The 12,687-nt window shown below is 39.2% G+C and overlaps 1 protein-coding gene across 2 annotated transcripts in view; it reads left to right on the plus strand.

Moving 5' to 3' along the window:
* The window catches only part of MAP3K5 (mitogen-activated protein kinase kinase kinase 5), a 111,706-nt gene that overhangs the window by 72,605 nt on the left and 26,414 nt on the right, over positions 1-12,687 (plus strand). For both annotated transcript variants that reach the window (XM_063124621.1, XM_063124622.1), the window contains exons 13-16: positions 5,755-5,850; positions 7,987-8,068; positions 10,021-10,154; positions 11,145-11,272. In XM_063124621.1, coding sequence (XP_062980691.1) covers positions 5,755-5,850; positions 7,987-8,068; positions 10,021-10,154; positions 11,145-11,272 — 440 coding nt within the window. The remainder of the gene's footprint in view (positions 1-5,754; positions 5,851-7,986; positions 8,069-10,020; positions 10,155-11,144; positions 11,273-12,687) is intronic.

Here is a 12,687-nt window from a genome sequence, read left to right on the forward strand (position 1 = left end):
ACAAAAATACCACTTGGCAGGATTGCTTTCTGGGAAAAATTTATGCTAAGGAATGACTAATGTATGTTATGACTAATGTAGAGAAATGGCCAATAAAACATTTTCTTTAAAAGCATTGTTGAAAGCAGCATGTATAACCCATGATTAATAGTAGCTGTTCCTTTAGAAATGAGGGTGCCCTTTAAAAAATAAACATTAGCAGGATTTCTAAGGATCCTTTAAAGGTGTCATTGGATCCTGAATCAGGGCTTTTTGAATGACAGTGGACACTAGAGACGCTGCCTTCCCAGTAGTGTCCCTCTACGTGTGGCATCCCCTCCCTCAGTATTTTAAAAAAGACTTTCAAAACTGCTGTAAGACTTTCAAAACACCATAGACAAATTCTTAAAGCTTCTTTATTCCAGGCACTCACTAAAACTGAAACTAAAACCAACACTGGTACACTCTCTGTTCTTTTAAGGTTTATTATAATATCCTACTTTTGGTTTTATGCTTGTATTTTGTTCTCCACCTTGGATGGACTTGGTCCTGAAAGGCTTCTAAATAGTTAAATAAATAAAGTAAGTAAGTAAGTATAACCTCAGGCCAGGGGCCAAATCCAGTCCTCCTGGGATCCCAATCCATCCCTCGGGTTTACCAGGTGGTCATGTCCTTTCCCCCATACCATGTATTTGGTGGCTTCCCAGCTTTTGTGCTATTTTTCCCCATTCTAAAAGGTTGAGATTCTTCTCCTAAGGCTTACTTGCTGGCAATAAGGTTCTTAACCTAAAATACCCTGGTCATTTGGGGTATTTTGGCCCCACTCTTTTGCCTTCAGTCCTCCCACCCTGGACTGCGGCCTCCAGAACTTCTCTGAAATGGAGTTCAGCCCTCTAGCTGAAAGAGGTGGTGCTATTTAAATAAATAAATAAATAAATAAATAAATAATAATAATAATAATAATAATGCTAGCATAGGGCTTGTCTGCATGGGAACTTTCTGTAGTCCCAGTTTGAAGAGTTGGTGCTAAATTGAAAGTACTGGAAAGACAGGAAGCATCACATTATTGACTTCAGAACTTTGATGGCTCTGCATTGTCTCAGGTGGTGAGAGGAGCTCACTCTGTAATGATGGAAGCCCTTTCCAAGCACTAGAGGACAATTCAGACACTCTCAAGTCTCCTGACACTGACTAACCAGGGATATGTGATCTTCCATTCTGTTCGGAGCACTGGGATCTGGAGGGGGAGGCAAATCACATGTCTGTATTACAGCCCATGTCCTTAAAACAAAACGGGGGGTGGAGAATGAGATCATTTCTGTCCAGCATTATAACTCATTGACCCTATTCAGACAACACACTAAGCCACAGTGGTGTCGTGTTTCTCAAAAAACTCCTGCTTTCGATGGGAGGCAAATGATGGGAGGCAAATGACGAGGCTTGCTAAGTAATCTACAAAGCTTTTATTAAGCAACAAATATCTCTTCTACCTGAAGGGAGCCTAATCTCTTGGAAACTTCCCTCTAGGCAAAACAATGCAAACTAAGCAAGACAATTGTCCGCTCAAGAAAGAATAGGAAGCCCCTTCCCAAACACCTATAACTTCAGAGAGCCTAGTGCGGAGGCAGGTCCTCGGGCAATCTTAGTCAGACCGACCTTCTCACGCCTTCCTTCTGCTCTGCGTTTTAGCTTCTGGTGGACCTAGCATCAGCTAGCTTGTCGGGACGCTCTCCCCCGGAAGAAAGCTCACTTCCCACTGAGTGTGTAAAATTTGGCCTTGAGGAGATAAGCTCTGGAGAGGGCTGACTCCCAGCTGGGGCATCACCCGTGAGAGCTTCCTTCCCCACTGGTACAAGCTGGCTGGTGTCTGGCGCCGCTTCCTCTATTTCTGAATCTGATTCTGATTGATTACCTGAAACACCTTCTCCCAAAACAGGGGCAGTATGTGGTTAAGTGAAACATGACTTAACATGCCATGTGAACCATTCCTCACCATGGTGGCTACATAACCACAATTTAAACACACTCATAGGGTTAGTGGACTAACCATGGCTTAGTGTGTTGTATGAACAGGCTCGACATGGTCTTGTACAAAGGTTAATAAACCCAGTATTAATGGAAATACAGGCTTAATAGAAAATTGAGTCACTTTTTTAACCATTTGTATATAGAGTTACCTGTATTATCTTCAGTAAACTATATGCCTTTTTTATTGTCAACAACTGGTGTTAGTCCCAGAGATTAATTTTCCCATACTTAGATTAATAAAACACTTTATTAATCTGGTGTTTATGGCAGATAAGTCATGAATTTGATAATTGCTTCAATTTCATTCTTTTTTTTAAATTAGAAGTTTTATTAAGGATTAATTAATTATTGCACAGGTGTATAGCTATACAGGGAGATGCTCCCACCGATTTCACTGTTAAAAACTGTTGCCCCAGATACCGAAGTTCTGTGTTTTTCCTCATTCTGAATCTCCTGTGAAGCCGCCCCCAACCCATTAACACCTTCTTATCTTAATTGCTGCATTAATGCAAACCATCTGCTACATTTGTGCTTTTCCACCACGTTTCAGGTTGCTTGGGCTGCAGGATCTGAGATATGCAGTGATTCATATTTTCCAGAGCCTCTTTATTTGGGATCAATCTGACCAATTTGACAAAATGAGCGCCGTTTTTGGCAGAAAGGTTGAATAGAAAATAAATATTGTCCTTTTAATTAATAGTTTTTATTCAGTTTCCCACCTTTTCTTTTTAGATATAAACAACAAAAAAAGAAAAGGGGGAATAGAACTACAATGTCTCTGCGATATGTGGGGTTACAGTAATAGGTAGGTCAGAAGTTCTGTATTTATTTATTTATTATACTTTTAAACCACCTAATAACCCACATTCTCTGGACAATGTATAATACGTTAAAAACCTAAAATATAAACAATAAAATAATAATTAAAACAGCATATAATAAAAGCAAAATAAAATCAGCAGCAATAAATCAGCACTACAGCACATAAAACTATGATAAAACCATGTGCAATAAAAGTCTAGTAATCTAAAAGCACCAAAACGGGTTATTAAAATCCCTAAGAAAATAATAAGATCTTCACCAAGCACCATAATACCATAATATAGGCACCAGGTGAGCCTTTCTGGGGAGAACATTCCACAGGCAGGGTGCCACCCCTAAAAAGGCCTTTCCTCTTGAAGCCACCCATCTCACCTCATTTGGTGGGAGCACTTGGAGGGCCTCAAATGCTGATTAGTGTAAATAAATTGGTCAATACTTAGGCAAATAGTTACAAAGTATTTAAATGTACAAATTATTATATGCAGTCCAGATGTTGGAATAGGGGTCTAGGCAGAGCTGAGGATGATAATATATGTGCTTGAATACAGAGAGAGCCATGAGATTGTCAGTCCACTGAGTAATAAATGGTGAAAATCATTCCAAATCTCCTAGATTTCATAAAGGAATACTTGCCACCCATTTCCTTTGACCTTACAGATTGTATGGAGAGTAAGGCAGCTTTCCGGTGATGTGGGACACTCCAGTTTATTGTTCTACTCACCCACAAAATCTTGAATACCTAATTTATTTTATTTCTTTATTCAATAGATTTGTATACCGCTTACCATTTAAAAAAAACCTCTGGTGTACATTAAAACACAACTGATCTATAAAACCAAGTACTCATGATACCATAGTTTAGTGACTTTTAGTGATTAAAAAAACACACACAACAGGAAGGGAGGGAGAAGAAACACAAAACAAACCCACTTAAGGTAGTGAAGCATGAGGTTACCAATCCAGAAAAAGTTGGTTACACTTAAATCAATCGGACAGGTAAATTATGCTACTTAATTAATTGCCACTAATTTTGATGGGACTTAAAGTATGAATAACAGTGCAAGCGTAATTGAGTTCAGTTGGACTTACTCCCAAGTAATTAGTTTGCAGCCACTCAGTATGAAATGGCACAGTGTAGGAAGAAAGGTTTTTTGATTTTTTACTTTTGGGGTCATCCATTACGTAGGGATGTACAGGAATTTCAGTTCCGTTCGTTAAGCATCAGAACATGCGCCATTCATACCATACCATTACCAGAATGTATTTTTCGGGCAAATCTTGTATATTACTGAGCTTGTGAACACAAAATGTGCACACTAGAAAAATGTGCACATTTAAAATGCACATTTTGAAAACAATAATTTTCATGCTTTTGTCAGTAGGGTGGGAGGGAGTGTACATTTAGGTGTGCACTTTTCTAGTTCAAACAACAACAAAAAGCTCACATTCAGGAATGGGAATGAGTTGGGCCAAGCTTGAAGGTGGAATTTGGAGAACCTTGTCAAGTTCTAGCCTGACGGATCCTCCCATCTCTATTACCACAAATCTGTAAGAGACATAATGAGTAGAACAGTTTTTCTTGCTGTTTGCCAGGCTCCTTTCCAAATATGTGTTTCATAACATTAATTACACAGCAGCTGTTATTCAGTGGTGGTGCTTTTGCTATCCTTAAAAAGGTGGGGGGGATGTGATTTTTAAGTTTGTGCTGAGATGCCCACCAATGGCTTTTTCAGTTCAGAATGTAGTAAGATTCATGCGTTGGGAAATGGGCATATGGTGGTTCTTAGAGGCTAACAATCCACAGTCTTAGGGTTCAATCTTCATGGAAAAGACCAAAAAAGCAAGCAGACAAGGTGCCTGCAAGTCCAGGGACATGGAGCAGAAAGACGAGATTCTATTGGCAGACATTCTCAACAGGCCCCACTGAAAAATGCAAAGTGCACTTACTAATGGACCATAGTTATATCTTGATTTCATGGCAACACATGTCAGAAAGAGCTATTTTCCTCATAGGTGTTATTTCTGCCAAAATACGTTGGCCTCCTTCTAGGAGAACTGTGTTTATTACAGGGAACAGCTGATCCATCTGGTCCATGTTGCAAAAAATAAGAGCTTTGCTACACATGGTGTTTCCCCCCCCCACTTATTATTACCTATTCGTGGTTGTTTACAGGTTGTTTAGATGACATCATGATGTTCCAGTCTCACTTTTGTTTTTAAACACCACTTTCGTTGACTTTTTATAGAGCAGGGAAAATACGGTATTATTTAAAGAAAGTGAAATAATATGCTTTTTCCAAATATTCAGAATATTTGTGCTATTCTTTTATACCACAGTGCCACCTAGAGGTTATGTAGCAGAAAAGCAGGAAAGGAAACTCTTTGTGTAGTACTCAGTTCTCAATTCTGTAATGAAACAGAAAGTAGATGCAGCAGCTTAACAGCCTCATGTAGAACAGGTCATAATGGTTAATGGAAATTTGTGTGTGCTCATCATGACATTGTGTTAACTGAAGAGCTTTATCTTTAGACAAATGCTCATGGATGGTTTTCTGTAATAGACAATTTTGCTGAATGATTGAGATCCAGGCCCTTTTTAGTTATGTCAAGCTTTTTCTATTATGCTATCATTTGCATTTAACATATCGAAGGATTTTTTGGTACCACACTTGTAAAGGCATATAGGACATTCACTTTAATTATGCAACTCTTATTATCCTCCTCCTTCCATGAAATCTGCATGCATTTGTCTAAATTTTCTTAATTTTTTTTTTTTAAATACCAATTCCTCTGGAGCGCCTTTTCACTGGAGAAATCATAGTTGTATCCTTATAAAAGAATCTGTTTTCTTGTTGAAATACAAAGACTGCTTGAAGCATAGAATCATTGAATCAGTAACCCATGCTAACTTTGCTTCTCTTTCAGCATTTCAAAATTTGAAGAAAGATGCTGTTTCCTGTATGTACTGCACAATTCAGATGACTTTCAAATCTATTTCTGTACAGAACATCACTGCAAAAAGTATGTGCTGGTCAATATCCAGCATTTAAAACATGTTTCTTTTAATGTGCCATGTACACAGCTTGCATGGGGTGATATTATGAACTACTGCTGCTTAGTAACTTAGCCTCAGCTTGTGAGATTGTCTTTGGCCAATTGTGTTCAACCTGTTCATGAGACGTGTATACATGACATGTGTCTATACCAGAGTTGTCACACTGTATAACATCAAATTGACACCAACACTTAAAGTAGAGATAAGAGATATTATTAAGCAATTTTATTGGGAATATACTAGCATATTCTTTTTCAATCTAAGCGTACTGTTCCATGCATTACACAGAATAAGAGGGTAGAGGTGGTAGAATTCTGGCCTCTACCACTTCAGATGGGGGTGTGTGTCATTTTTTTTAAATCCCCCTTTAAAAACAACAACAACAACAACCCTGCATGTATAACTCAACCCCCACAAGAGAGGGATACACAAAACCTTACTAAGTGATAACAGGGATGTTTATTTTTTACATGGGGCAGCATTAAAAAAATGATTTTCTCCCACACCCCAATATACTTGCAGTTTTTAGTATTATCTAGAATTCCATCTGGTCAGTCTATCGTTTCATTCCATATAGTGTGTAGAATACCTCCTTGATGGAAATTGGACTGGTCAAAGAAAAATAATCAACATTCTAAAAAACAATAGTAGCAGAGGTTAAGCTGTGCTTGCTGGTGAATTGATTAGCATTTATAAGCCAAAGGCAAACATTCTATGATGCTTATGAAGTGATGTTTATTAGGGAGACTTACAAAATTCTACCCATTAAATTTCTCCATGGTTTTTGAGGATCTGAATTACCTAGTTTGATTACAGAGTGGCATTAATGTATTAGGCAAAATGCCACTCTTAACATTTTGATTTATAGGGTTTGTTCAAATGCCACATTTTCCAGTTTGCATCTCCCCATACCTTCTGTTTAGCAACGTGCAAGATTGCACGTACACAACGCATTAAAATACTGTGGAAAAAAGAACCTTGGTGCAATCACGCATTCACATCAAGATTCCTTTTTGGGGTGTGCTGTAATAACAGCACATATGTACAATCACGCTGTAAAACACAATGCTAATGTGGTAGCACAATTGCGTTAATTAAATATTGAGTATTTTAAAGCCATTTTTAGGACTGCACCATCCCAAAGTGACTTAAACACTGAAGTGCGAGATAAGGTACAATTTAAAGGTAATCCCATCAGAACAGACATCCGGAATTCCTTGCTGTAGCGGCTCTGCCAACACATGGTATCAATCAAAAGCAGTAGTCTAGTTTAGAGATAACCCCAGCATGAGTAGCCATGGCCAGATCTGATTACTCTGCAGATTGCATCAAAATTCCTTTTGTCATGATGTATAAGCAGTGTGCTTGTGTGCTCCTACGCATTACTAACCTGTAAGGAAAAACAAATACAAACTAAATCTGGAAGGCAGGCATAACAGAATATGGAGCAACCCACAGAACTATAAAGAAACAGAGGGGCTCGTCACACAACACGCTAGCCCACACTCAGTGGTTGAATGTGGGTTCTTTTGAACTGTAAATTTTTTGTTGAACGTGGGTTAGCGTGTTGTCTGAACGCAGCATATTTACCACAGGATGGGTTATTGTGTTGTCTGAATGCAGCCAGGGTGGCTTGTTAACCACTCTGAACAATCCAACAACAAACCATGTGTTCTCAAGGTGGCTTGTTCAAGAAAAATAAGCCACACTGCATGTTTAACAAGCCACCCTGGCCGTGTTCAATCAACACAATAACCCTTGGTTCAACAAACCCACAATTCAAAATAACCACACTCAATCGTTGAATGTGAGATAGTGTGTTGTGTGAACAGCCCCCAGATGGGTGAAATGTTTAGCTGTGATGTAATTAGGAAAGATGATTTGTACTAGGAAATACAATCTTATTAGCCTATGAACATGGGATTATCTTGAACTGTATGTATCAATACTAAAGACCATTTATTGAGTGGGGAGAGAAAATGGAAGATAAAAACATGATGCACATAGAATATAGTCATAAGCAACTAAAAAGAGGTGTTAACCATTACGTTTCCTTCCTTCTGTTGTAAATTATCATTTTCTTTTATATGATTTTTTGGCAGATTTTTTGAAATGGTTAATAGTATCACTGAAGAAATAGGAAAAAACACAGAGGAAGGGGAATGCGATGGAGATGCTCTGGAGGTAACGGAAGTCTTGCGTTGTTGCTAATTTTCACACTTTTGGATACTGCAATCTTTGAGGTAGATTTTTAACAATTTTAACTCTCAAATATTATGATGGGCATGTCCAAGAACAGAGTGTTTCCACTCACAAAAATCTTATTCTTCAAAATGAGAGATTTGTATTTCTTAAGTCGTTAAGTAGCTTGATTAACCTCAGAAGCATTGTTTAAAAAGGCAAGCAAAATTTCCCATCACTTTAATATGGAAAGATTTGCCTGAAGTTCAGACTCAGATTAACAACTGCTCAGACTGTCTTGTAACAGCTAAAGCCATTTGCCCCTCAAACATTATTCTATTGCTTTTTCCCTTGTAAACTTTTAGATTCCCTTCTCTCTCTCTCTCTCTCTCTCTCTCTCTCTCTCTCTCTCTCTCAGTACACACAACATAGCGAGACAGACAGATCAGGCTAACAACTACTACTTCTTTCCTACCTTATACATTCCCTGCACTGTTCATATACTGAACGCTATCTGCCTCCTGGATTCTACATATCCCCTCTCTCTGCACTCATTTATTTCTAGCCTGAATCACATGGGTCTGCAGCCATCAAGATTTGAAACCTCACATCTCTTGTCCAGCAATCTTGGCAGTGTCATAAACTCATTGCAAAAAATGTGAGCTATAATGGTTTCTAGCAGGGATGAAGTTTGCCATCTGGCCCCTGGAGCCTCCATGGATTCCTCTGGGGGTGGGGCTTGGCCTCCAAATCCCCTCCTCCCCCTCCCCAGGAATCCCTGCTCGGATCTGTGATCAGAGATAAGTGGGGATTCTCCTGCACACTCAGAGAACTCTCCACTGTTATCTCCAATCACAGATTTAAGATAGCAATGGGGATGCAATGGAGGGGGACTTTGCTTGCACAGGAAGGAGTAGGCACTCTTCCCAACACTGGCTAAGTCATATGCTAAGCACTGCCTGTGTCCCTTTCACTGGGCTGAAGAAATGCAAAATGGGCCTGGCAATCCTACTGCTGTCATGTAGCCTGTGGAAGGCCTGCTGGAGGGCAACATGTTCCCCACCTCTGGTTTATAGGGCTGTTACAGACACAGAAATAGTAATAATTAACAGACAGCCTGATTTGGCAAAGCCCATCATGTCTGTCTAGAATACCACCATGAGCGAGAAAGAGATAATAATAATTTGCAAAGATTGATCTAATATATGAAGTTCTACTGGATTATTTATGCAATTCATCATTTGGCATTGTTTCATTTTATCTGTGATAATTTTGTTGGTATTTTAGCAGTTATCACCTGAGAACTTGGTGTGGGCAAAGATCTTTCTTCTACTTTGCACCTTTAAGCATCTCCAGCAAATCCATCACGTTCTAGATTTCTGCAGAATAACTGCAAAAGTCAAGCCATATATTGTTAATATCATCAGTTGGTGTGGTTGCTACCGACATGTATCTCTCCTTTGTATCTCAATGATGATTTATTAAAAGAAATCAATTGAATCTTTCTTTAACTGCTGACTGCTACTTTCATGGAGTCAGAAACTGAACACAATGCAAGATGCACTATTTTACTAGGTGTAACCAGAGAGATGTATGGGTCAGTGGCAGCTACACAGTTCCCATAGCATATAGTTACACTCTCAGATTGATATCTTCTTGTTAAACTCCTATAGCTGACCTAGGAAGGCTAATTAGTCATTGAAGGGTGTGATATAAAATTTTAGAAATAAATAAATAAAAATACTATGTTTGGAAGATATGGATGCCTGCAATGGCAAAAAATAAAATTAAATTAAAAAAATTAAAAATCCATGCTGACAATGATTTCATTCAGATAGGATTTCACTTCTCCTGGTATGAAGTGTCATTAGATCACTTCCTGCTACAAGATAATGTTTACATAAGATATGTACCAGAATCACAAAGCTCTTTGTTTTGCTGTATCTCTGTCGTAGTTTGACTACGAATATGATGAAAATGGTGAGCGAGTCATTCTCGGAAAAGGCACTTACGGTGTAGTTTATGCAGGACGAGATCTGAGCAATCAAGTCAGAATTGCCATTAAAGAAATCCCAGAAAGAGATAGCAGGTATAGTAATGGTCAAACTTGATAAATACTGCTGTGTTTACAGTTCTGCAATAAATCCACTGGTTTAATTATGGTATTTCTCCAAAAATCACTAGCAGCTTTCCGTAGGTCCTTGTATGCTTTACATTCTCAAACCTTGTCCCTGTAGGTCAGCATTCCTCAACATGGTGCAGGGGAATGGTTGGGAGGAGCAAGGACCAGGGAAAGGGTTAAGCATTTCCAATCTCCAAATTGTCCTCTCCTGCAGCAGCTTTTGTCTTAACAATGTTAGAGAACGTTGCATTTAATGTTAGTTCAAAACGCTTGCGATATACTGTCATACGTAATTTTGGGAAATGAAGTAAAGCTTCCCATAGCAAAGGAATGGTGAGGTTAATCTACTCACATCTACAATGCTATTTTTAATTACTTATATACTGTTCACAGTAAACAGTGAACAACCGGTCATATGAACAGGTATGGAGGTTGCAAAAGTTGGCTGCTACTGTATCATTGAAACAGACTCCATGGCTCAACGTTACTGTAAAAGCACAGAAAATATGCAGCCAGATAGGATATGCAGGTGGACACTGACTGGAAATTGAACATCTCTCAGTGAAGAGGAAGAAATGTTATTGCACCTAAGGCAAACATCCATAGTTGACATATCCTATAAACCCCCACTTTAAAAGCTTTTCATGTAGGTTGGATTATTCAACCAAAGAGATAAGCTTGAATGTTATTTTTTATTTCATTTTTCTGTGCTGGTGGGATGGTTGATTCATTTAGCCTTCATGCTTTCTGACTGCCTGTTTGTTCTGCATTATCATTTAGTTAGGGAACCTATTTCCTTTTCACAAACATTGCTTGGGCAATTTCCTGTGTCATTTTACATGAAAGTTTGTGTGATCAAAATTGCTGTCACAGGTTATATTGCAGCATTGCAACATACTGAACTAGATACAGTGAAAAATTATGCTTCCAACTTTCCAAAGTGTCCCTTTCTTCTAGGTATTCCCAGCCTCTACATGAAGAAATAGCTTTACATAAGCACCTTAAACACAAAAATATTGTCCAGTACCTTGGCTCTTTTAGTGAAGATGGATTCATTAAAATATTCATGGAACAGGTACCAGGAGGTAAGAGGCTTTAGATATAGCTTTCTTTTGGGATATTCTTCATCCCTATGCAAGAAAAATATATACAGATCATGGAACTTAAATTTTTTCCAGACTCGACATGAGGGTATGTTATCTTCTCTGAAACAGAGAATGCAGAAGTGTTAACACCCTGTCATATGTTCAGTGAATGTGTGAGGAGTGAGTGAGATCATGCGTGCTAGCTAATATGCCCAGTGGCCACATTTCTTTAGTAGCCATGTGTTCAGCATTAGTAAGAAAAGGTCCTGTGTGTGTACGGTTCTTCTGCAATTTTGGGAATCCAGGATTCGCAATCACAAGGAAAAGCCCTTTATACATAGAACACTTTATCATTAATGTCAGAAGTGTGGCCACCAAGGTGATTGGGGTAGGGGGAGCAGCAGTCATGGTCTGGATTCCCCCACACACCCCTTCAGTGTATACATATCAAGTGAGAATGTCTACACACACATTTTGTTGGAGAAATCTATCTCTCCCTCCCCCCATTTTTTTTTTTGCCCAAAGTGCTACATACAGGGAGTCTACTTTCTGACCAATTTTTTTTTATCAAAATCCAAGAGGCTGGGGGACGTGCCCCCTACATTCCTGGGATAATAAACTCTACTTGGATCACTTCCTGAATGGATTTTCAGATATAACATGCAGCAAATCAGTATGAATACACTTCATGACCTTGGATTTTGTGGCTCTGTCTATAACTGGTTTGCCTCCTATCCAGCGGGTCGCTCTTTCAGCGTGTTGACTAATGGCAGCTCGTCTTCCTCCTTTCCCCTTTCAGTAGGGGTTCCGCAAGGCTCGGTGCTTGGCCCCTTGTTGTTTTCCTTATACATGTTGCCCTTGGGCAAGCTTATTCAATCTCATGGTCTCCAATATCATCTGTACGCCGATGATACACAACTATATCTGTCATCTCCGGAACTTTCTCCTGATGTTCACGATCGTATCTCGGCATGTCTTTCAGATATCTCAGCTTGGCTGCTTCATCGTCGCTTGAAACTTAACATGGCAAAGACTGAATTGCTTGTTTTTCCTCCTAGACCTTCTCCTCATCTCTCATTCTCTCTTACTGTCAATGATGTTACGCTTACTCCGGTCAAGGAAGCTCGTAGCCTTGGCTTTATATTTGACTCCTCGCTCTCCTTTATTCCTCATATTGAGGCAGTAGCTAAATCTTGTCGTTTTTTCCTGTATAATATTGCCAGGATTCGATCATTTTTGTCTGTCTCTTCTGCCAAGACACTTGTTCATGCACTGGTTATTTCACGGTTGGACTACTGCAACCTTCTTCTCTCTGGCCTTCCTTCTTCTCACATCAGTCCGTTGGTTTCTGTTCAACACTCTGCCGCAAAGATCATCTTCTTGGCTCGCCGCTCTGACCATGTTACTCTGCTTCT

The sequence above is a fragment of the Elgaria multicarinata genome, chromosome 4 (genome assembly GCF_023053635.1).
Source record: "Elgaria multicarinata webbii isolate HBS135686 ecotype San Diego chromosome 4, rElgMul1.1.pri, whole genome shotgun sequence".
Classification (NCBI taxonomy): Eukaryota; Metazoa; Chordata; class Lepidosauria; order Squamata; family Anguidae; genus Elgaria; species Elgaria multicarinata.